Source organism: Colossoma macropomum, unplaced genomic scaffold (assembly GCF_904425465.1).
Source record: "Colossoma macropomum unplaced genomic scaffold, Colossoma_macropomum, whole genome shotgun sequence".
In the NCBI taxonomy this organism is placed as follows: domain Eukaryota; kingdom Metazoa; phylum Chordata; class Actinopteri; order Characiformes; family Serrasalmidae; genus Colossoma; species Colossoma macropomum.
This window is the reverse complement of record NW_023494792.1, coordinates 15,282,128-15,307,333: the sequence shown is the minus strand read 5'-3', so window position 1 is coordinate 15,307,333 and position 25,206 is coordinate 15,282,128. Positions and strand designations below refer to the sequence as shown.

At 39.5% G+C, this 25,206-nt stretch overlaps 2 protein-coding genes across 4 annotated transcripts; one reads left to right on the top strand and one right to left on the bottom strand.

Moving 5' to 3' along the window:
* The first annotated feature begins 1,040 nt into the window (after positions 1–1,040).
* washc4 (WASH complex subunit 4) lies at positions 1,041–16,929 on the top strand. 2 transcript variants are annotated; one of them, XM_036576174.1, is made up of 33 exons: positions 1,041–1,280; positions 3,527–3,666; positions 3,774–3,827; positions 4,081–4,146; positions 4,301–4,346; positions 5,062–5,129; positions 5,276–5,358; positions 5,481–5,523; positions 5,620–5,723; positions 5,990–6,110; positions 6,831–6,954; positions 7,130–7,257; positions 7,468–7,628; positions 7,836–7,962; positions 8,427–8,552; positions 8,685–8,792; positions 9,015–9,161; positions 9,566–9,645; positions 9,775–9,880; positions 10,044–10,160; positions 10,703–10,871; positions 11,127–11,281; positions 11,399–11,473; positions 11,569–11,673; positions 11,822–11,956; positions 12,067–12,175; positions 12,288–12,354; positions 13,293–13,379; positions 13,556–13,703; positions 13,829–13,925; positions 14,053–14,249; positions 14,387–14,483; positions 15,344–16,929. In XM_036576174.1, exons 1-33 carry the CDS (start codon positions 1,052–1,054, stop codon positions 15,373–15,375), a joined length of 3,651 nt encoding a protein of 1,216 aa, XP_036432067.1. In that variant the 5' UTR covers positions 1,041–1,051; the 3' UTR covers positions 15,376–16,929. The 2 variants fall into 2 exon arrangements, with proteins under 2 accessions (XP_036432067.1, XP_036432066.1); XM_036576173.1 differs by having other exon boundaries at positions 15,341–16,929.
* Positions 16,930–17,582: 653 nt separating this feature from the next.
* On the bottom strand, positions 17,583–25,206 carry cnot2 (CCR4-NOT transcription complex, subunit 2). Of its 2 annotated transcripts, none has more exons than XM_036576176.1 (15): positions 25,102–25,206; positions 23,465–23,584; positions 23,269–23,341; positions 23,040–23,187; positions 22,774–22,956; positions 22,425–22,501; positions 22,097–22,222; positions 21,797–21,921; positions 21,528–21,645; positions 20,540–20,696; positions 20,301–20,362; positions 20,172–20,221; positions 19,829–19,929; positions 19,519–19,663; positions 17,583–19,035 (listed from the first exon to the last, which is right to left on the bottom strand). In XM_036576176.1, the coding sequence occupies exons 2-15, from the start codon at positions 23,570–23,572 to the stop codon at positions 18,949–18,951; spliced, it is 1,560 nt and encodes a 519-aa protein (XP_036432069.1). In that variant the 5' UTR covers positions 23,573–23,584; positions 25,102–25,206; the 3' UTR covers positions 17,583–18,948. The 2 variants fall into 2 exon arrangements, with proteins under 2 accessions (XP_036432069.1, XP_036432068.1); XM_036576175.1 differs by having other exon boundaries at positions 21,528–21,648; positions 25,102–25,191.

Here is a 25,206-nt window from a genome sequence, read left to right as displayed (position 1 = left end):
TCATTGCAGAGAAACCCAATGTAAAAATCTAGTGTGCACTACTGCACAGCCCAAAACGTCATATTCAGTTTATTAAACTGTGTAAATTATCTATGGAACTCGGTATTTAAACAAAAATACTATGACTTACTTGAAGGCAAAGCAACAACAGCAAAACTCCAATGAATGGCAGCAGGTCTCTGTCCACTCCGAGTCTCTCAGCCTCATGTTACTGAATCAGCCCGCTGCTGACCAACAGGACAGTGCAGTAAAGACCTCGATGCTGACTCCTCAACTCTGGGAGTTTGCACGGCAACTGAGCAAGACTTGTTCACTCTGAGTTGACATGAGAAAGGACATCAACACCCAAAAATACGTACATGAAGCGCAGGCCTCCAAACCACACAGCTGAACCAGCTGGCAGAAAAGCTGAATATGCTGGACACCTCAGACAGACACACGACTGAGTGGCAGTTATGATACTCGTCAAGTGTTTTTTTCAGGAATGCGCTACTGGGTGGACACAGAGAGCTCATTTACATGTAAGGTCGACGATGGCTCCGCCATGAATGGATTAAAATGTGGATTCACAAGACGTTTTAGGCCAAAACTTTATCACAAACTATCGCAGAACAGTGTCTCACACATCAGGCAACGTAACTATAACCATTTCATGTGATATCTTTGTGTGAGGGAGTTTCAGAGACATTAAACTCTCCAGACATCTGAATCCTTTTATCACCACTGTGAACAAATCTGACACCAAATCTTTCACACCAAACCACTTTGAATGACTTTGTTTGCATCTTAACCACTAAATCATGCAGAAATTTTGAAAAAAATGGTGGCGTTCCCCTTTAAGTTATCTAGCTATGTTGAGAAATCCTGCTTTATGAAATACAACCAAAACTCGTCATCCTTATCAAATCTGACCACCATCAGCTGTCTTAACTTCACTGGTATAAAGCAACTAAACATTTTTTAAGTTATCTCCCATCGTCGGGGGTCGTGAACTTTTACTCTAAAAATCCCTGCGAGCTCCACACCGGAAATTCATGCTGTTCAGCAAATCATGGGACCAACAGAGAGTCGCGACAGTGGAGAGAGCCGGGGGCAGTGCAGTGCAGTGCAGTGCAGTTCAGTTCAGTTCCCCGTTAACTGCTGTTTACTGTCTGTAAGCTGCGGATGGCAGCTGTGTCTGCTCGGTCTGCTAGCTAAGCTGCCCGGGCTAGTTCGCAGGATGGCAGTGGAGTCGATCTCAGCCGACTGGGAGTTTGATCGCTTTGATGACGGATCTCAGAGTAAGGGCTGTGTCTGCCGTGCCGTGAACTTTCACTGAGCTGGAGCTAAAATAGCAATTAAACGTCTGTTGAGTTAGCTATCTAGCAGGCTAACAGCCTAGCTGTGTAAGTTAATTTGTCGTTGTGATTTTGGTCAGATGATCAGACACGTTCGCCAAGCTGTAGTTTCAGAATCAAGTCAGCCGGTACAGTGCCTTAATATAAAGGGTCAACAGACATGAGATGTTGTTTTCGTTAGAGTCAGAGGTAGCTAGCTAGCTTAGCTAGCTAATGTAGCTAATGTCATCACAGTGGCTCAAGTGAGCTTTGAGCTAGCATCCCGTGATCTGCTGATGTAGGAGACAGGCTGTAAACACTGGCTGCTTGCTGACAAAACAGCCTAATTTATCGACCAAGCGATGTACAGTCCAGTGAATTTTTTTATTAGCACGGATAAGGTACAGCCAGGGGGAGACCGAAAAGTTAACGGGCATATAAATAAAATGATACAGAGAAAATATCGACAAGATAAAGAAGATAAGAAAGACATATTAAATAATACTTCACATTTTTGATGAAGTGATAAAATAGGGGTCTAATCTTTGCACCTTACACTTATGTGTATATTGCTTTGCCAATAAAACACTTAGATTACATAAAAATATTCATTTTTCAATTAATTTTGATAATTTGTAAATCCAAACAAAACATTTTCTTATAAATAAAGTCCAAAATTAAGCTACAAATAGACAGTGAAATTTGTTCTTAACGATGTTGCAGCGCATCGACATAACATTAGTGTAATCCCACAATCCCCTTAAAGGGGAATTCCACTGATTTTTCAAAAGTTCTGTATAATTCGGTGGTTAAGATATAAACAGAGTCATTCAGAGTGGTTTGGTATAAAATGGTTCATTTGTAGAGAAACATAACGACTCACATTTCTTTACAGTGGTGGTGATAGGAACCAGAAGTCCTGATGTCTACAGTGCAAATATAGCCAATTTATTTACTATCCAAAACCACCAGTGAACCTCCACACGTCTTCTGAGTTTTATATGTAACGCTGATGATGGTAAAATAATGGTCAGTTTTCTTTGGGGACCATTTTGTTTTAGAAGACCCTTCATGTGTCCCTCCACCATGAATGGACTCAAATAAGTTGATTAAAATTTGTTTTTGACCAAAATTGTATCAGAAAACTCTCTTTCAGACGTTAGGCAGTGTATTCATAACCATTTCATGTACAACCCCAACCCCAAGTTGGGATGCTGTGCAAGATATAATTAAAAACAAAATGCAATGATGTGCAAATCATTTAAACCCTATATTTAATTGAAAATAGTATAAATACAACATATTAAATCTTTAAACTAAGAAAATGTTATTGTTTTTTGAAAAATATATGCCTGTTTTGAATTTGATGCCAGCAACACATTCCAAAAAAGTTGGAACGGGGGCAACAAAAGGCTGGTAAAGTTGTGTAATGATACACCTGGTGGTTAATTGGCAACAGGTCAGTAACATGATTGGGTATGGAAACCTCACATTGTATTAAAAGAGTCCGGGTGCTAAACTGGCCTGCCTGCAGTCCAGACCTGTCACCACTGAAAACATTTGGCGCATAATGAAATGAAAAATACGATGAAGGAGACCCGGAACTCTTGAGTAGCTGAAATCCTGTATCAAACAAGAATGGGAAGACCTTTCACTTTCAAAACTACAGTAATTGGTCTTGTCAGTTTCCCAAATGCTTACAGTGTTGTTAAAAGAAGAGGTGATGAAACACAGTGGTAAACCTGACCCCGTCCCAACTTTTTTGAAACATGTTGTTGGCATCAAATTAGAAATGGGCATATATTTTTCAAAAAACAATAAAAAATTTTAGGTTTAACATTTGATATGCTGCCTTTGTAGTATTTTCTTTTTAAGAAATGATTTACACGATTTGCATACCATTGCATCCTATTTTTATTAACATTGGAGGGAATGTGAGGATGGAGAGATGATTCTATGACTGCTGCATCATGTGGTGGCTAAACCACTTTTAAGCAGTAAATACGCAATGCTGCGCTTGTTTGGTTATGAGCCACCATCATTAAAATTAGGGTACATTTTCAGTGGATATGCCTGTTTTAGGGACTTAGATGAAGTCTACCTTAATTAATTGTTTAGAAACTGTTATTTCTATAAAATGCTAGAATGAATGGTTGTGCTGTTGATATTTGTTGCTGAGTTATGGAGATTGACTCATGTTCATGTTCTAGAAATTCATACAGAAGTGCAGCTGAAAAACTATGGGAAGTTCTTGGAGGACTATACATCTCAGCTCAAAGCTATTGAGGAAGCCCTGGATGACTCCATAGGAGATGTTTGGGATTTCACTTTGGATCCAATAGCTTTGAAGGTCCTCAATCATTTGATTTTTGCAGTTCTTAAAGGTCATTGGCTGTTCTCTCCTTGCTTTCAGAGACTCAAGATTTATCCTGTTGCTTTTGTTTTGTCTCATTACAGCTTCTTCCTTATGAACAGTCCTCACTTTTGGAGTTAATTAAAACAGAAAACAAGGTAGGTCACAATTAATTTATGACAACTGAAAGTACAGAGGGACGCAACCCATAAATAAACACATGCATACATGCATACATACATAGATTTTTTTTTTTCTTGTTCACTGAAAAGAGATTTCCTGTCCACAATTGTACTCACACACATATCACCTGTATCACCTAATAGGCTGATTTATTGGCTGTAACTGATTTCATGTCACAGAACACTGTTCGAAGATTAATGCTGTTATGTGCTGTTTCTGTTTGCGTAGGTCCTTAATAAAGTCATTACAGTGTATGCAGCTCTCTGCAGTGAAGTTAAGAAGCTGAAATATGAGGTATGTGGCAGTGCTAGAGTGCTATATTAGTCAAATAAATTGCACACAGTATTGCAGTGACATTCAGTAGCATTCTGCAATTTAGAAGCTGAAGAAACATTAATTCTTAGTCAGTGTTTTTATGTCAAATGTTTTGATATTCTCCCATATTTAGGCTGAGACAAAGTTCTACAATGGTTTGCTGTACTACGGTGAAGGAGGTACTCACTTTATTCACTCTTATCCTCACTTACAGTTGAAATGTCGCTTATTGGCAGTTGTTGAATTTGTAAACAAAAATCAAGGGATAGTGTAAAAGTACTTATGAACTGTAGCGATAAATTTTAACGTTTTTTTTTTAAGCACAATAAGCCTTCTCAGATATTCCAGCATATGCCATGAGTAGGTTATATAAACACCAGTAATCTAACTTATTTCAATATCATGGTATAAGATCCTCTTTTTGGCTATCAACTGCAGTTGACAATGGATATTGTACATTGTGACATAATGTGACATAATTTATCATGATACTGTTAAATTTCATCACACTGCCCACCCCTACATCAGATCCAAATCTGTGTAAATCTCAAAATGAAAAGAATTAAAATCAGTGGCAGGCATCTTAGGTTGTGTTGCATAACAACAGTAATCCAAATGGGTGACCAATGGGAGATAACAGTTTTACAAGAGGGTGTAATTTTTCTTGTCATTTATCTTGACCAGGTGGAGGGCGTCCCCTTCTATACCCCCCCCCAAAACAAGTCCTGATTTTGTTATTGCTTACAGATATCCTATTTCTGTTCAAAATAGTATATTGACAAAGAGATTGTTAACATAGGGGCACGTAGTATGTTACTCACTGAGGTGCATCTTACTTACTATGCTGTCCTGGTTGAACCCTTCTGAATGTTGTGTTTTTTTTCCAAATGGCAGTGTCAGACACCAGTGTGGTGGAGGGCGAGTGCCAGGTTCAAATGGGGCGTTTCATCTCCTTCCTGCAGGTACATAGATTTTTGTGCCCTAGTGCATATTACATCAGCATGTTGGCTTGCTAAACCAGCCAGCCTTCCACTGAGTTATTGTAATGACTGGGTAAAAGCTGTGCTCCCTTGACCGCCCCCCCCCCTCTTTTTCGGTGATTACACAGGAGCTGTCTTGCTTTGTGTCACGTTGCTTTGAGGTTGTGGTAAATGTGGTTCACCAGCTGGCTGCACTGTACAACAGCAACAGGTGAGGTCTTCAGTACTGTAACTTTTATTTATTTATTTATTTATTTATTAAGTGTTAGTCTGTTCTCTTTCATTTCAATTCTGGGTCTCAGTTTCTCATTAATTCTAAGTCCTTTATTTTAGAGGTGCTACAAAAATCATTGAGTCAAGTGGAGTACATTTTCAGGTAATTTTTTTTTTCATTTAATTTTATTAACTTTGTTCATTTGGAGCTCTTAATGTGATTCATCATGTGCCGTATCGATTTGTGTGGTTTGAACAGACTGTGTATGAGCACCTGGGTGAACTGTTGGTGGTTCTGATCACCTTGGATGAGATTATGGAAAACCATGCCACACTGAGAGACCACTGGAAGATGTACAAGAGGTGAGTAGGACATGGAAGCTAAAAATCGTGTCAGGCTAAGTATTTGCTAGAATTTGATTTGATTAGAATAAAAGCATTTAGGCAGATGTGACCGTCCATATGTACATATTTTGGTTGTCCAATCTACATGTTGTCACTTTCTGCAGTACCAGTCTTGCTATGCCACCATGTCTGGTATACCAACCAGAAGGACTGTTAGACTTGTTGCAAAATGTTTTTTGTGGAAATATGTTCTTAAGGGAATAAACTTTGTTTTGACTTTGTAGATTACTCAAATCTGTCCACCATAACCCTTCTAAATTTGCTATTCCGGAAGAGAAACTGAAACCATTTGAGAAGCTTTTACTGAAGCTGGAGGGCCAGCTGCTAGACAGCATGATCTTTCAGGTTAGTATAGTGGATTTTTTTGTAATTTTGGAGTTTTAGGCAAAAACGCTTTGTTCACTGGTGTCTAAATAATGTAAATGGTGTTACAGAGGCTTAAACTAAGAATACAATGTGAGGTCCTTAAATACCCCAAGATAAATAAAAAAATACATCAACATAAAATACTCATTATAAATGATCATAGTTTCCCAAACAGGGCGACTTGTACGTACCAGACTTTTATCTGAACAAGACACAAAGGAAGACATTCTTTAACATCAATTGGTAGACCATGTATTTTTCCCCAGGGAACACAAATAGGGGAGCAGTTACATTAGAGTAAGGCACTGGCGTATTGGAGAATTGTAATGTTTGTAAGCCATTTATGGAGCTGTAGGTCACAAGACTCAGCTTCAGATCACAGGGCTTAAATTCTCTCTAGGCGGAGAGAATCGCTAAGCTCTTGTTTGATTTCATGTTAATCTCTCCCATTCTTCCTGGTATTGGTTCAGGCCCAGTCTGCAGCATAGTCAATAAATCCGCAGATCTTATCGGTTATATTTAATCATCTTTCTCCGTAACTCAAAAAACTCAAATAAAACCTACTAAAACTACTACTTAAACTTACTAGAACTACTACTACCAGCTACTACTAGAACATGTACACCAGTCTGCAGGTATACTGGGGGACTGGTATGTATTATGTGTAATGATGTACATGTGTTTTTCTGTTCCCGATAGGCTTGTGTTGATCAGAGATTTGATAATCCGGCAGAAGGTGTATCGGTCTCTAAAAACAGTGCCTTTGCTGAGGAGTTTGCCCACAACATTCGCACTATTTTTGCCAATGTGGAGTCAAAACTTGGTTTGTAGTTGCTTATTTTAAGGAATCAAATAATGAATAATACTGATATTATTATTACAAGTAAGTAGTGTTGTATTATGCAAATGACAGGTATATTTAGCAAGAAATCAATCATTTGTTCACTTGTGACGTATCCCCAGGCTCTAGTGTAATTTCTGTTTTTTTGTGTTCTCAGGGGAGCCTGCGGAGATTGACCAGAGGGATAAATATGCAGGGGTCTGTGGCCTCTTTGTCCTGCATTTCCACATCTTTCGAACTGTCGACAAGAAGCTCTATAAGGCTCTTTTGGATGTGTGTAAAAAGGTTTGTCAGCCTAACTGTCATTTGATACAGTCTTAATGTATCATTTTGCCCATTCAGGGGCTTCTTCCTTTTGCTTTGGCTCTACATTGGTTTTAAACATGCAAATGTTTATCTTGAAATAAAATCTTCAAACTAACATAACAAACTATGCATGTGTCACTGTTAAAGCAGAATTTGAATATACGTAAAACTCTCGTCTTTCTCTTCAAGGTCCCTGCAGTGACACTCACTGCCAACATAATCTGGTTTTCCGATACCTTTTTGATTAACAAAGTCCCAGCAGCAGCCAAAATGATGGATAAAAAGAGTCTCCAGGCCATTCGAACCAGCAGAGATACATTCTTACAACAAAAGGCACAAACACTAACCAAGTGAGTCATCGGCTACAACAAATTAAATTCAGAAATACATGTGATGTAATGAGTTTGTACCCTGCACTGTGTCTTTAGTTTCAGTATTTTTTGGTACTTTTGGCATCAAGGGAACTGTGACCTGTCTTCAAGTGGGATGGAACCTGTTTTTACAATCATCATGCCTCCTCTGTTGTCAGTTTGAGACCCTGTCTCCTTTTTCTCCAGGGATGTGCAGTCTTACTATGTGTTTGTCACCTCATGGATGATGAAGATGGAAGCTATCTTATCTAAAGAGCAGAGGACTGACAAACTTTCAGAAGACCTGAGCAACAGGTGCAATGTCTTTGTGCAGGTAAAAAGACAGTCTTTTTAGAAAATCTGGCTTCTATCTAATTAAGGGGACAAGATGTAGCTATAATGGAGCCACTGACTTACAGCCACAGTAGAAATTGACCTTTTTCTGAAGTGCTTCATGTCCCATGCCTCCACATTAGACACTATTTCCCAGCCAGAACTGGAGTTGGGAAGTATCACTGTGCAATTTAATGTTTTCCTGCTCCAGCACACCTGATTCAGCTCAAGATGCACAAATCATTGGCATCAGTGCTTCAAGTTGGTGCAGAGATGGTGGAACACCGGTTCCCTAAATCGTGCTATCATTCAGAAAGAATTTTGTCAGTGGGGAAAAATCTGCGTAAATAAAGGATTAGCAAAGGTCTGAAAAGGTCCAGTGTATGAGATTTTCATAGTGGTGACTAAATGTATTTTAACATGTCAGAACAGAGCTTCTAATGACACTGTGTGGCTTTCCTGCAGGGAATCCTATATGCCTACAGCATCAGCACCATCATAAAAACCACCATGAATCTGTACATGTCCATGCAGAGACCCATGACCAAGACCTCTGTGAAGGCCCTGTGTCGTCTGGTGGAGCTACTGAAGGTAAACCTTTCTTCTGTGCTATTTTAGTGCTGATATGCTTTCTGGAATCAATTAAGCCAGTCCCTTTTTGTTAAGTCTCAGAGTTGTTTGTTTATTTATAAGAAAATCTAATTTTATTTATTTTTTCTAAAGGCAATACAGCACACGTTTCACCGGCGCTCTCTAGTAGTGGCAGACTCTGTGTCGCACATCACTCAGCAACTGCAGTCACAGGCTCTGACCTCTATTTCTACAGCTAAGGTAAAGGCTCTTCTCTTTGGTGTCTGCCTCTGGAGCCAGTAAGCATTAATTAGCATGGAGATACAATGATGATTGTTTCATTGTATACAATAATGATATATATATCAGAGAGAGAGAGAGAGAGAGAGTGAGAGTGTCTTCTGTGTTTGTACCACATTATTCATTCATCTGCCTTATATGTGTACACAAAAAGTAATAAGGTATCTCTTTGTTCTCCTGTAGAAAAGAGTGATCTCTGATAAGAAGTACAGTGAGCAGAGACTGGATGTGCTGTCAGCTCTAGTTCTGGCTGAGAACATTCTGAATGGGCCGAGCACCAGAGAAAGAAGACTGGTGTTGTCTCTAGCGCTCAGTGTGGGCACTCAGATGGTAAGAGTACAGGATGCTTCAGTATGGAGTGCTCTACAACTGTGGATTTGGTTTGCATAAGGGTTGCAAAAGCCACTTTAGCGTAAATTTCTTTTTAATGTGCCTTTTTAATGCTAGTTATATACATGAAAATGATCATATCTTGAAAGAAGCAAGTTACTGTACTTATCAGGATTTTAAGATCTCCCTGATCTCTTTTTTTGATGTATTAGTTGATCAGGACACTGCATGATCATGAGGCCTGAACACTTTGCATTGGCTTCCTATGACTAGTAGTTCAAAAGCAAGCAGTGGTAGGCTTCCTTTGGATAGAGGCTAAATATGGAGGAACAAGTAAAAAGCTTTCACTGAGAAGCTAATGTAGTTTACTGCTTACAAATATGCTATATTTTTATGTTTCACAGAAAACCTTCAAGGATGAGGAGCTTCTTCCTTTACAACTTGTCCTTAAGAAGCTGGACCTGATCAGTGAATTAAGAGAGAGGTGAGACTCAGTGTACATGTTAAAATAATGGTGTATAAATATCAATGTTCTTGTCATGTGGATAAGAATAGCAATTAATATTTAGCCTTTTAACCCTAAAAGCTAAGCAGGTACATCTCCTCTCCTCAGGGTCAAAGTTCAGTGTGACTGCAGCTTTCTCTACTGGCACCGTGCAATCTTTCCCATTTACCTGGATGATGTGTATGAGAATGCTGTGGATGCAGCAAGGATTCATGTAAGTCTGCATTTTCAGAAATGGCTAAAGGTAAAATAGTTAAGCTATAAAAACTTGACACTCTCAGCTTCTACTGAGTGCTGTGAACTGTAAAGTGCTTTTTCTTCTAACTGTTCAGTCAATAATTTGTTTTTTTTTCATGACTCCTCCTGGTTTCCTCCAGTATATGTTCAGCGCCCTCAGAGACAGCGTACCCACCATGTTACACGCCAAACACATGGAGTGCTGTGAGCAGCTGCTGGAGTGCTACGACAAAGAGATTATAGATGTCTTCAACGAGGTGAGGAAGGAGGAGTGAGAGAGATGTTATGGGGTTTAAAATCGATTAAATAAAAAACAGTAGTTCTAATGTAGGTTCACACCAATGCTGTTACTGTCTATTATTGTTGTAATTGCTTAACATACTGGTTATTTAGATGATAAATCGAGTAGTCAAATTGAATTAAAGCCAATGAAAATGGACTTAACTGAACAATAAATCATTCAGAGCCTCTTAAAGATTCCCAAAAAATATAAACTAGGAAGCCGTTAAAAAGATTTCATCAAAAATATGTAAAAACACTATGTAGCAAAAATGTAAATGATTGTGTCCATCAGACTGTGTTGCTTACTGTAAGGAGAACCAAAAGGAGAACTTCAAATATGCGTTATCGTCATGCAAATTACCAAGTAATTATCATCGATTCTCAAAGGTAAATTTTGATTGAGGCTTAATCATGTAATTCGGTTTACTGAAGAGTCATGACAGCCCTAGTTTATGCTGATGGTGGTGCTGCATGCATTTGAGCACAAAATCTCTGAATGGTCTTTTCCTTTTGTCAGCATTTGTTGGACAAGCTGTGTAAGGAGATAGAGAAGGATCTGCGGCTGTCCGTGCACACACACCTCAAGCTGGATGACAGGAACCCGTTCAAAGTAGGCATGAAGGACCTGGCGCACTTTTTTTCCCTCAAACCTATTCGCTTCTTCAATCGCTTCATTGACATCAAAGGTAAGTTTAACTGAGGTCTATTTATAACATAATAATGACTTAAAAGCATACAGGCCCTATAATGAGTTCAGAGGTTATAACCTCCAGAACTGTGGACCACAACTGTGCTGACAAAGTACTGGAAGTAGTCTGCAAAGATGTTTTGAATATTTCATGTTGATAAGTTGTAACGTTACAATACTGAGATAAGAAGGAAAATGTGCTTACTTTCATTTGTCTATATAATGTAACAAATGATGATTGTTCTTTGTGCAGCCTATGTAACTCACTACCTGGACAAAACATTTTACAACTTGACCACAGTGGCTCTCCATGACTGGGCCACATACAGTGAGATGAGGAACCTAGCAACGCAGCGCTACGGCCTGGTCATGACTGAGGCCCATCTGCCCAGCCAGACTCTAGAACAGGTATTCAGTCCTGTTCTTAGAAATATGCATTTTTCATATTAATGCCATATGAAAAGTTGTGGTGAATTATGTTTGATGTAGTCACATTGATTTAGTCACATTGATATTGATACTTAGGGACTAGATGTGTTGGAGATCATGAGAAACATCCATGTTTTTGTCTCACGTTACCTCTACAATCTGAACAACCAGGTAAGTCCAGTGTTTAAAACCATTAGTTCCCATTGTTTGTTCCTTATCAGTATTTGTGTGTAAGTAGCACTTAATCAGCTGCTTTATTTGTGTAGATCTTCATTGAGAAGACCAGCAACAACAAGCACTTGAATACCATCAATATTCGGCACATTGCAAACTCTATACGCACCCATGGAACTGGCATCATGAACACTACTGTATGTAAACTTCTGTCTTATCTTATTCTCATATTAATTTTTTTGACTGATTCAAATTGAAAGTGTACTCAGTAAAGTGCAGATGTCATTGCTAATACCCTTCTGAACGACATGCTCAGTGCATTTAATTTGTATACAATTTGTTCAGGTAAACTTCACTTATCAGTTCCTCCGGAAGAAGTTTTACATCTTCAGTCAGTTTATGTACGACGAGCACATCAAGTCCAGGCTCATCAAAGACATCCGTTTCTTCAGAGAAACCAAAGACCAGTCCGATCAGAAGGTAGAAATCTAGCTACTAGATATACTCTTTTTAAGGAATTAGACAAGCGATTCTGTATGTCTAAGCGTGATCTGTTGTTTATTGTTCCTTGGGGCATTGAACGTTTATAGTACCCCTTTGAGAGAGCAGAAAAGTTCAACCGGGGAATCAGAAAACTAGGAATCACTCCAGATGGTCAGAGCTACCTGGACCAGTTCAGACAACTCATCAGCCAGATTGGTAAGACTTTTTTGTTTCCATACTGTTCTTATATTTTACATATTAAGCCATGACAAGATTTTACATGCTAGTCTGCTGTTTGCCTTTGTATCTCTTTTTTTTTTTTTGTTAGGTAACGCAATGGGGTATGTACGAATGATCCGCTCTGGAGGTCTGCACTGCTGCAGTAGTGCTATCAGGTAGGTGTGGAGGCACATTCTGAGCTCTGTACACCAGTAGCAGTTGTTTAAAGACTGCACAGGAGGCATGGCTTCCCCTAAAATATTTAATTTTAACACAGCACTGGAATGGTTAACAATTGAATACTGCAATTCAGTACTTTTGGCAAAAGTGTAAACTATTTAATCTATATCTCATTGTGCAATGGCACAATTTCTTTATTTAATGCAAATTGCTTTTTTCAGACAGCTTAGGTTGCATGAATTGCATTTTGTACAAATTAGAGAGAATGTATTGTTTTCTTAGGAAGCCCAGTAAAAAGGTCATTGCAATAATAGATTCTGCTTGTGACAAATGCATCACTCTGGGACAGAAAAGACTTCAGATGATAGAAAGCAACTTTAGTAACATTATTTAAGTGAGGGATAAAACGATAATATTTAATAATAATCCTAAAATCTAAAATCTGAAGAAGATGGGACGCTGGCTGCAGAGAGCATTGTGCAAAGGCAGTTGCGAATGCAGTTTCTGTCTAAATGAGTCTCTCTGTGCACCAGTCAGAAACTGTTCAGTGCTTTTGCAAAATTGTCTGATAAATCCATTACTCATGTAAAAGGCTTAGACTAGGGGTGACCAAACTTTTTTGTCTTAAGGTACCAAAGTGAAACAGTACGTAGGTAGATTTCAAATTGAGTTTTAAAGCTATTTTTCAACATTTAACCTATGTTTTGTTACTAAAGTGCACTTAAAAGTAAATTTAAAAATGTAATTTTATTTATTTAGTGTATTGTATAAGAAAATGTATGTTTGTTCTTTCATTGGGTGAGGTGGTGGGGTTAAGGCAACTTTCTGGTGGCCAGCAGGCCTCACTTTGTATGGTCCTCCCATAGACTAACACCAGATCAGCATTTTTACTCTGAGAATATGGCCCCTTGCAATTATTTCCTTCTGGTTTCAGGTTTGTTCCTGACCTTGAGGACATTGTAAACTTTGAGGAGTTGGTGAAGGAGGAGAGTCTCTCTGAGGAGACCCAGAAAGCAGCCAGGTACTGAAGCACAGTATCTCTATGTCTGCCATGCCTAATTTTACTTTTGTTACATTGAAAACTTAGCATGACCGACTTCTTTACCTGAGATCTCAGAAGAATGTGGAGAATAAAGTTCTAAAATTTCAGCAGAGGTTGGAAAAGCACCAAGTAAACAAACATGTCTTTCATTTCAGCGTCCTAGACTCTGTCCTCAGTGACCTGACCAGTAACTCTGCAGAGGGGACTGAGTACTTCAAAATGCTCGTGGGTGTGTTTGCCCCAGAGTTCCGTAGTGTGAAGAACATGCACTTGAGGAACTTCTACATGATCGTTCCTCCTTTGGTAAACGGCCATCTTGGTGTTTTGCTCTGCTTGTTGTCATTTGTTTTCTCAGAGTGTTTCTGTTGCCCAAGAATGTCTCATTACCCCCGCCTCCTCACTCACTTACCCACTCTCCCAAACTCCAGACGGTGAATTTTGTGGAGCACTCCATCAGCTGCAAGGAGAAGCTGAACAAAAAGAACAAAAATGGCGCTGCTTTCACAGATGATGGCTTTGCCATGGGTAAAGATCAAATATATATATTTATAAAACAAATGATCAGTATTCTGTTGCACAACTCCTCCATCTCAGCTTGTGCGATTTGTTTTTGTCTAATGAACATCATCTTTTTTCCTTGTTTTTCTCTAAGGTGTTGCCTACATTCTGAAGCTGCTGGACCAGTATCAAGAGTTCGATTCACTCCACTGGTTCCAGGCAGTCCGAGAGAAATACATGAAAGAGATGAATGCAGTGGTGAAAGAGCAGAATGTCCAAGCCACCAACCAAGATGAGAAACTCATGCAGACCATGAACTTAACTCAGAAGAGACTAGATGTCTATCTGCAGGTACTGTGAGCTTTTGTAGCCTCATGCTATACATGCTCTGTCTCTTTTAGAAGGCATTTAGAGGTGGATGAGAAGATGGTTTTGAAGGATTTCATTGCTCTGCTGACACTTACTGGATGCCTTTTGTTTGCTGGCAGGAGTTCGAGCTGCTTTACTTTTCTCTGAGCAGTGCACGCATCTTCTTCAGGGCTGATAAGACTGCAGCAGAGGAAACCCAGGAAAAGAAGGACAGGGGTGGGTGAATTGCTGTTTGATAGCAATGTAGTACTTCACAATAAATTATCTTACATGGCTCTCTGAACCTGCCTTCTGGATGGTTTGACCCTTCCCAACATTGTCAAGCAAGGAGGTGAATTGTTTGCTTCACATGCATTTTGTTTCCATCACATCTTTGGTAGTACATATTAAGCGGTTGTTTTTAGAGATACTTTCCCACCTCACAGCCAGTTTTTGATTGGTTGAAGGTTCTTGATTGGTGTCTGACACCAAGCAAAGCCATAAGGTCAAAGAAATATGAATAGGTGATTTTAATTATCAGCAATCAAATTTAATTAATGGCACTCTGGCTATGGTATCTGTAGAAAAAATAAAAATGAAAGAAAGAAATAAAGGAATAGACGGTCTCTTACAGAGTATTTCCCATTATTTAAGCACTCAAACCTTTGAGACCTTTCCTTTTAACTTGCTCTTTCCTATTGTACAACAGCAGACTATGTTTCAGCACAGTTCACAGTTCAGAAAGTAGATAAACAGTTGTTGGGAACTGATTTTCCACTTGCAGTATGTCGTAGCCTGACCTTATTTTTATCGCTAGATCCCATGTTTTTGCTTTAAAACATCACTTTAGTATTTGAGATTCTATAATGAAACAAACTATTTTAATGTAAAAGAGGACACATTTTAGTGCCTTTTTCAAGTGTGCTAGTCTTTCTGAATGATTACCATGACAACGGAGCTCAAGTTAAACATCTCATCCCCTAGTTTTGTTAAAAGAAAATGCATCAGTGTTTCTCAGAATCCTTCAGTTTGATAATAGAATTGCAAGCAGAATGTTTATTAATAAAATTTAATGCTGATTTTTTTTCTTTCAGAAGATGTTGCTAAAGCGGATGCTGCTTCTTCTTAGGCGTCCGTCTCCACTGAATCCAGTGCCAAGTGAAACTGTGGAAGTCTTGGGATAAATTAATGACTGTAAATAAAATGTACCTAGGAGGAATATAGAGTGCCATATGTTGTATGGTAAACGAGTCTTGTATTGCTGGGAGCAGATAATGGCCTTCATTTTTGGACTTTGAATTGGAAAGGTACAGTGAGAAAGCTGTGGAACGTTTGTTACTTCTCATGCACTTCATTTGACTGGAACTGATGTTTATGTTCATTGATCTGCTTTTAGAAGGACAGGGTACTGTCACCATGCATTACTCTTTATCCCCTGCTACATTCGGATTTAGCTTTGTTCAGAACTATTACACTTGCCAGGTGTGCAAGTTTGGCAGCTGTCACTGGTTGGTGAGAGAAATCATAATACTATTAACCACTTCTCAGTCAAAAGGAATATTTTAATATGGTAATAGTTAGCACTCTGATGTGAGAAAATGGCATTTTAATTGATTTACTAATCACCTTGAATGATTTGTTACTCTAATTAGAAATATGTTTTCCTGATCTTTTGTGTTGGTGTACAAACTGGAGTTGCCTATGAACCTCAGAGACTAACTGGCCTTGATTATTATAGCACTTACATACCCAGTTAAATTAGTTTCTGCAGGGTTGCACAGCAGTTTTACTGGTCTTAAAGAGCAGCCCTGCCACAAAGTCATAGGTCTGTAGTAAGTAGACTGCATTAAGCAGTGTAAATGGTGGCTATGTAAAACCCTAAAAATCCTAAGCGAATGTTTGTGATGTAGCAAAGTAACATTCTGTTTACAATCTGAGATTCATGCTGCCTAAACCATATAAGAGTGCAGTTTGGGCTCCCAAATGGTACAGCTGTCTAAGTGTTGGCCCTGTCATCAGGAGATTGCGAATTCCATCCCTAGTGATGCTACAGCCATCCGTGGCCAGGAGCCTAAGAGAACACAGTTGCCCCCCCATCTCCCCCTGCATCACTCGGTGCGATGCTAGCCAGCGCAGGTATCTGTGGCTGACATAACAGAGCTGGTGGTTAGCGCTCTCCTCAGAGCATTCAGCTGTCCAGTGATGTTGCATTAGTGGCAGTTCAGAAAGATGTGGTGGCTGGCTTGACTTGGAGGAATCAACCCTCCCAGCACTGGTGGTATCATGTGATTTGGAGGAGTCCCAACTAGTGGGTGGAATTGGACACGACCAAATTGGGGAGAAAATTGGAAAAATGCCAAACAAATGCACAATTTTGGCATGTTTTTTTTATATCAGCATGTATACATTATGAATGTGGCTGAAGCTGTGGAAGAGTTCAGAAGCATCGTGTGGAAGAGGTGACATCTCATTGCACAAGCCTTAATATGCAGTATTCCAACAGTGGTGCACATGATGGGTGCCTAATGGCAGGATTTGTTGTTTCGGAAACATTCCAGCTGAATGTTGATTCTCCATGCTCCCTGTACACTTTTCACTTTTTGTAAAATCAATTGTTTGTGTACAATTAATCATTATGAGTAATGACATAATGACCTTAATAAAAAGATTTCTTAAAACATAATTATTGGCATGCATTGTCTGCATTGTTTATTTATATATGTTCACTCTAGTGGAATTGCAAAGTAATCAGGCTTTAATTCTAAGCTCAGATATTTACATTAAAGGGGACTTCCACCATTTTTTTTCAAAATTGTGCACTATTAAATGCATTAAATTTACAATGCAGTCATTCAGAATGTTGTTTGTGAAACACTCTGTTCTAGACAAACTCAGAACTGTTCAGTGTTGGTAATGGGAACCGGATGTCTAAAGAGTTTAATGCCTCAAAAAGTTATCACATTAAATAAACCATTTCACATTGAAACACTCAGAATGAGTTTCACATCGCAGCATTTTAATTATGCAGATATTTAGAAAAAATGGTGGAATTTCCCTTTAAGCATTCTGATATATCACATTTATGTGGCCTAATGTGCATGCACTAGCTTTTGGTTCAAATGAACTTACATGCCATTGTGTTCAGCCATTTGCCATCAAATATTTTATGTCCTTTTTTGTGTTACCCCACAGCAAATGTTCACATTGTGAGTTGACCCGTATACATGCAAGTCTTCCTTGTAGTAACTTAAGTTTATTTTCTGTCTTGGTCCAGACCCATAGCCAACTCTTCTACTGCTGCTCCTCAGACCCTTCCCACAGAGAGACACACACTGGTTCAGGAAAGCCATTCTGCTTTATTACAAAGAAAAGAAAGAAGCTTTAAATGTGATCAGAAAATACAAGACTGGTCAGGCTTTTGTTAGCGGTGTACCTGTTTTCCTTTTCCTATGAAATGCTTCTATTCAAACAGCTGCAACTGAAATGTCTCCACCCTCATTGTTTTGGGGTACGGATGTCCTTGGTTCTAGAAAGTCAGGCCTTCCTTTTTTTGTTTCTTTGTCTTGGTCTTAAGTGCACAGGGTAACAAACGTGAATCCCTGTCTGGCAGCTCAACATTATTAACACTATGTTTTTTTTTTTTTGTCGTTTTGATTTTTTTTAATTTCTAACACATAATGCCACCACTGCTCACCTCCTAAAAATGAGGCTGAGCAGAGAATATTTACCTTTTTTTCCAAAATAGACGTCATGTATATATATATAGATACAGCTATCTATATATATATATTATATACACATTCGTACATACATATCTTTATTCATGTGATGTCCAAAAAATTAAAAAAATGTACACGTTTATTACAAAATCGTAACAAAGACTGAAAAGTGTTTTTTTTCCTGGAACAATGTAGCTCAGTAATCTCACAACCTCCTGGGTGAGGATGGTCCACAAGCTGTTTCCACAATGGTCACTAAAACAGTCTGATTTTGTAATTATTGGAGTTAGGCAGAGAAAACCTGACCGGATATAGGACTGGCTGCAGGGTTAAGCTGACGGATCGAAGGAACGCTCTGGAGGAGAACAAAGGACAAGGAAGAGAATCCATGATGTTAACAACAGGGTGTGTACCCTTCCAGACAAAAACAGAAGAGAATTTTTTTTTCCCCCAGATAAAAAAGCACAAAACAATTTTTGTGTTCTTTTATTACTAAATAGTGCAACAATGAACATTGCATTTTTCTTCCGCCCTTTTGTATTCACATGTATTGGATTGATTTTTGTGTCTGTCCTGTTTACTAGCACAGTACGTTTCAGAAAAAGAAACGTAGCCTTTTCGTTGCTGTTGTTTTTACCGCTGTGTATTTGTTGTACTGCAAGTCAGTTCTCCTGCCAGAGACCAAATGGGCTTTTGATCTAAGGCGTAAACAAAACACAGACCCGTGCTCAAAATGAAAAGAGAGAAAAGCAAGAGGGTACTTAAAAACAGTGAAAGTGTGTTTGAGTGTTGTTTTGGGCAGCACATAATTTGTAAGGCAGGGACCCTCCCCTCAGTTCTTAAGGTGGAGACCCCCCACCTCCCCCCCCTCCCACAGTCCTTGTCCAGACAGGTGAGGAATAAAACCAGGTTGTGGTTGGGCTCGCCGGCTGGCTGGCCCTGAGGTCTGCTCCTGGAGCTCACAGACGCTAAGCGACTCGGTTTCAGAAGGCCTGCTGGGCCGGGTTGTAGTTGAAGGTGGTTGGCACGTGAGGCCGCTCCTCAAGCTTGTCATATTCGAGGTGAAACTCCTTAAAATAGGAGGAAAAAGACTCATTAGTAACATTTGGAATTATTAATGTAGTCTTGTCTTTGCAAAATAGTAGATTCTCTTCATTCCGGTAGACAGCATTACACTTTTAAAAATAAAGGTTCCTAAATGGTTCTTGTCTTAGATGTATAGTTCTAATTGGGAAAACCTATCAATATGGAACATTTATATAATTTGGACTCTACTAAGGTTTTTCACATGTGAACATTTCTTGCATTTTTTTAAAGGAACCATTTACATAAAGGTTCTTTAGGGCAGTGGTTTTCAAACCAGTCCTCAGGGACCCCCTGCCAGTACACATTTTTTGCTCGATCCTTATGTGTTGCGAGTTAGGTTAAAGCATCTGGGGGGTTTGAGAACCACTACTACAGGGAACCAAAAAGAATTTCAAAGAACCATTTTTGGCACCTTTTTTATTTATTTATTTTATTTTATTTATTTATGTTTATGTTCATAACTTTACCTTAGCTACTTTTCTCCAGTTAAGACAATCAAAGAAGTAGTATGTCCCTCTCTCGTAGGTGTTCGTCTTGAGGGTGGGTTCCATGCCTGGTGCTCTTGTAATCCACACCCTCTCCTCCTTATGGTACCTCCAGTCTCGGTTGAAGCTGCAACACAGGTGCAAAATATCATATGGGTTAAATAGAGCAATGAATAGGATTACTTTCTCCTCAAACTGTGACTGTAAACCTGTAAATACATTGACAGCTTACTACATGTATAAATGTCATTTCTTATTTGAATGTGCATGAAAAGTGTAAAGTAATGCCTACAGTTCCACAGCAGCTAGAAGCTGTAAGAGGTCTCCTCCATTCATGTAGTAGAGGTAGAACAGCAGGTCCTCTCCATAACGTGCCAGTTTTATTGCAGCCAGCTAGAAACAAATGAGTAAAATTAAACCAGACAACTCAAGACAACCAGACAAAAATTATTCTCGACTGTGTGTAGTGCCAACATAAACCAAACATTTCACGAAGAAAAAAAAATGCATCTTACACAGGTAAATCATGAGAATTCAAGTTTGTAACTGCAAATTCAGCATGTCTACCAGACGTGATATGACTACATAAAGTCACACAAAAGTCTACTACATAAAGTCACACAAAAGTCACATACCTTGTCCCTTATATGAATGTTGGTTAAGTACTCAGAGGGAACATGGAAGTCTGAAAAAGAAGTGTTGAGCCGATTACTGAACTATGCTGATCTTTGACTTTACATCTGATTACTAAAACAGATACTAACCAATATCCTGTGGTCGGCATGGTGCAGAGGCCCAAGGAGATGCAAACTTAGGATACAGATTCCTAATGGAGAAGAGTCAAGCATAAACTTGTCAGCAGAAAGTAACAGAGAGACTCAGAAGATGTACTACTGGAAAATCTTAAAGCAAAAAAAAAAAAAATAACATAAGAGAGCACTACAAGCCATGAGCAGAGTGAGGGAGCCAACAACATGCAAGAAAACTTAGACAAGTCTCATACTCAGGAGAATTGAGGTTGAGTCCCAGTGTAGTCAGGTCGCTTCCTAACGCCAGGTGAACCATGCCAGGATCTGTCTCGGCCGCCCGGATGAACGCCAGAAGTCCAATCATTCCAAACTGGTCCGTCACCATTCCTGAAGGAATGTTCGTCACTTTGCCTGTGGGAAAAGGCAGTGCATTGACTATTTACAGCTAATTAACTAGTGCTGTGGCTCCAGCTTCAAACTGCTGTTTTAAAATAATTAGTGAAGCTGGCATTAGACATCTACAGGTGATAATGACACGTCACGTCCTTGCTATGAATGTCATGATTGTGAACATCAGCTAAGTTACAATTATGTTTAACCTAGTTTATGTTTAATTTTTGTTTCTTAACCAACAACCTTGATCGTTTCTTAATACTGCTCATCCACAGGCTGGTCAATTTTCACCCTTATGGAACAACATTACAGAATCATTTAAGCAAAAACTTACTTAGCAAATACCATCAGAAAGATTTTCAGTTACAGTTCTTCATCCAACAAAATTAAATGGTCTGTAGTTTTCATTTGCTTTTATATGTATTTGATGTGGCCATAAATCAGTTCAGTGACTTCTGGTAGAAAAACATGACAGTGAGACCTAATGACTGCTGCATTAGTACAACAGAATTTGAAATGTTAGTCTATCTAACAGGCAGAAAAGGCTACAGCCTTTTAAAGGAACATATTCTGCTACTGAAATGTTACTGTACTATTGTAGACTGCTTGACCCAAACAGGATTTAATTGCCCTGCATGGTTCGTTTTATGCCTTTAAAAATTTTCCTCTTATACTGTGACCACTAGAGATTAGACATCATGTTAGGAACTTTAGTCTACAGAACTGTTTTAAACAAGGGTTGTCAACCTCAAGCACTCCTTCCGGGAATGTAAGCCTCTTTAAAGAACTGGTCATATTTATACAACCTTAAAACACTTCAGAATTTTTTGGGTGTCTAAAGAAGCTCACCATCAGGCAAGACCTGGATCCCTTTCTTCTGCTGGTTGTTGTTCTGTGCTGATGTTTTATCACCTGGGAACTTAGGGCCATCTGCACTGGAGCTGCTCTTGGCTGATGAGTTCAAGTTCTGCTGAGTAATACAACAGAACAGATGAATGACAGCAAAGAGAAATTGCACTTAAAACGACCAAGCACAAAAACAGTATATTTGATCTATACCCCCAAAACAAGCACATAATTCTAAGAATTAAAAAAAGTCAAAGCTATGTTACACTGACTGATTTGCTTTCGTCCGTGCTCAACGTTGGGTCCTTGTAGTTCGGCCCAGGCAGTGCAGGGAAGTCCTCGTTGTGAATCGAGAAATCTTGTGACTGTTCAGTCGATGGTTTTGTGACCATCCCAACTGTGAGAGCACCATATATGGACATATGATACATTATTAGGCAACAACAATAAAAACCATTTACAAACAATTGTTGCAAACAAATCAAAATAAAAGTATGCTAATCTTCTAGCTTTTCTCTGAGAACAACTTAACTATCAGTTCTCTGTTACTGGCGTGTAAAATGATCCCTCACCGTAGGGAGCCCTTCCAGCCAGGGGATTATGCAACGGTGTTGGGTTGCCATTTCCTTCCCTCCGACTTCTGTCTGCTAACGCCGGAAAGTCAGAGAGGTCCAGTCCTGTCACGTTTTCACTCCCATCTATAACGCAGACCACACAAAACAGGCTTTCACAGAGCATGAAAGAGGAAACATAAACATAAAGAGGAACATTTCCAAGACCTCCAGCTTGTCTGTGACTTATTGGCAAACAATCATAATTTATAATTAAACACATTCATGGGATGTGTCAAAACAAAATGATTACGGTCAGGATATCACAATTACTCTATCATTGACTCACCTGTGCCATTGAAGATGTTGTTCGATAAAGAGTTCATACCAAACCCTTGACTTCGCCCCATTCCAAAACCTGACATACTGAGGAATGGTACAGAGGTGTATGTTACTACTGATACAGACTGGTTAACCAAAACTATCAGCGTTCAATTACTGATTGACTGACTGACTTACTTGCTGTATTTTGTGGCAATGCTACAAACTGATTGATATATTACAGTGACTAGTAAATGCATTAAGTAACTACACATGCCTACACATGCCAACGCATGCCAGCCTTAGCTACATCAAAGCTAGTTTCAAACTGCCTTGCCTGACATTGCAAATTTCCCTATTATGAATAGAAGCTTTACCTGTTGATGGTGAAAGGCTGGCGTGCTGGCTGTTGCTTTGGCATGCAGATGATGCTAGGAGAGCTGCGGTTGGGGCTGCCAAGGCCCGAACTGCCCATACTGTTGGTCCTGCCACTCATACTCATGCCCTGGCCCACCTGCGAGTGATTCATCATGTTTCTGGAGTTCATGGGTAGAATTCCCCTGTGAAGGTATATGTGGTATTTAATCAGCATATCATAAGCATCAGATAATACACACTTAAAAAAGGGATCGTGTAGGCCTACCTGTTCGGCGAAGGTGGGGTATGGAGGGACATTGTTGGGACGCCTGTCGTTGGGGTGCTATGGCTCGGTAACTGAGTACCTTGTGTTAAACTTCGGTTTAACTGAGGGTTGTTGTTGTTCATGCCCCTTATTGAGAAGCCTAGTGCACCTGATAAAAAACATGACAGTGCAGGTGAACTAATACAGCCTTATGCTTACTACACGAGTCAAATTAGATAAACATACTCACTTTGTGGCCCATACAAACTTGCACCAAGTTGCGACAATTGACCTGACGATGATGGTGAGGGAGATGCCAGCATCTGAAAGAAAATCCACAACATTTTCAATTTTGCTACATCTTGCACATCAAAACTAGCTTGAGCACTTGTCAAGTGAGATGCTTCATACAACAGTGACAAAATCCAGAAAACGTTTCCCCTTACATCCTTCTCTGATCGATGAGGGAACATCGACGGCTGGCCATAATACATGCTCTCATCAGGGTAGTCGCTTTCGACCCCCTCAAACTTCTTTCTCGTAGCACTGAACATACCGTTCGTCACCTGTGAAAACAGTTTAGACGGTAAAAAGGGAAGCAAAAATTCTACAGTTTAGCTTTGGTTCTTGTCTCTTCACAAGTCATAGCACACATTTTGTGACTGATTGTACAATTTGCAGGGTTATGATGCACGTATCAATATGTTCAATGCTTTTTGAGATGAATGCCCACATAAACTAAAGGGCAGTTTCCCAGGCACAAATAAAGCCCTCCCTGTGCTTATTTTCAATCTAGAATCTCTTTATGCATTAATGTTAGAAATTAATTCAAGTCCAGGCTTACTTCATGTTAGTAAAAAAAAGCCCTAACCTCATGGCATCTTCAACAGGGGTGTCCAGAGTTACTCTCTGTCAGTGTTAGACTATTATGACATTGTTTTGAAAGAAATCAGCACACATAAAATCCATGTGAGCACTAAAAGCAAGTCAACCGAAGCAGTTATCACACAAAACCAGATCCAAAATTATAAATGATAACACTGATGAAAGAACCAAGTCAGATGCACCGCTTATCGCCTCTTTTCTATTGTTTACATAAACACTTGCTGCTATAATAGTCTGACAGTGGGCACTGATAAACAGCAAACATCGTGAGGAAGCACCAAGCTGCATTATAGAAAACTGAAAGCTGTGAACTGGCTTAAGTTCTAGTTTACAAACAATAAGTGCGGAGACGGGCTAAATTCAACCGGAGTAACGAGCTAACTTACATGTTACCGAACTATAACGACGATCTAACACTGTGAATTTAGTTAACTGGAAAACTATGCCGGTATAGACAAAACCACTTATTTTTCGTTTACCATGTTCTACTATACTTACGTTGACAAAATATGATAAAAAGCGTTTATCGAGGATTGTATCTGTTACTTAGCTAAGCTAACTAGCTGGTTACAGTACTGGGTCTGAGCAAACTGCTAGCTAACGTCAGCAAATTAAATGGAGAGCGATTGTTGCCTGTGGATCCAACCAGCTAGCCTGCTAAAGCTAAGTGGTGTTAGCTAGCCGACGAACCCAACAGCTATCGAGCTAAAGCTGCTAAGCGCAAACAAGGCTAAACGACGACTACTGACAAAATACTGAATAATCAACAGCACACTAACTAGCTAACTAGAGCTCTAATAAGACCGAGACTCAGTTCAATCAGCAGCGGTGTATCATTTACTTTATTGGTTTACTGGATGTAGTATTAGCATTTAGCTAGCAACAGCGCTAACAAAGTATCTCAGGAGCTTTGAGAGCCAGAGTGGTTTAGGCCACCGAGCCTCCCGCTCGGCTCCGCTCTCTCTGCCGGCCTCTCTCTAAGCCTTTAGCTCGACAGCAGGCTGGAGCTAACGCTGCTAGCTCGGACAAAAACACAAACGTACGAGCCCCTGCAAACGCTTCGCTCCGTTTGTTTAGACTCAACCTACATACAAGGTTAAAAATCACCCAAAGCCATGGCTCTGTTTTTGCGTTATGTTCGAGGCGGACCGTGCGGAGCGGTGTTTTTTGTTGTTAATAAACGTAGAAATTCACTAACCGCATTAATTTCCCCTCGGCTCGTAGACCCAAGATGGCTGTGTATCCTGCAGCCGAGAATCCTGGGTGAGCAGCCTTTACCCCCTGACCCTGCACTGGCCTCTAG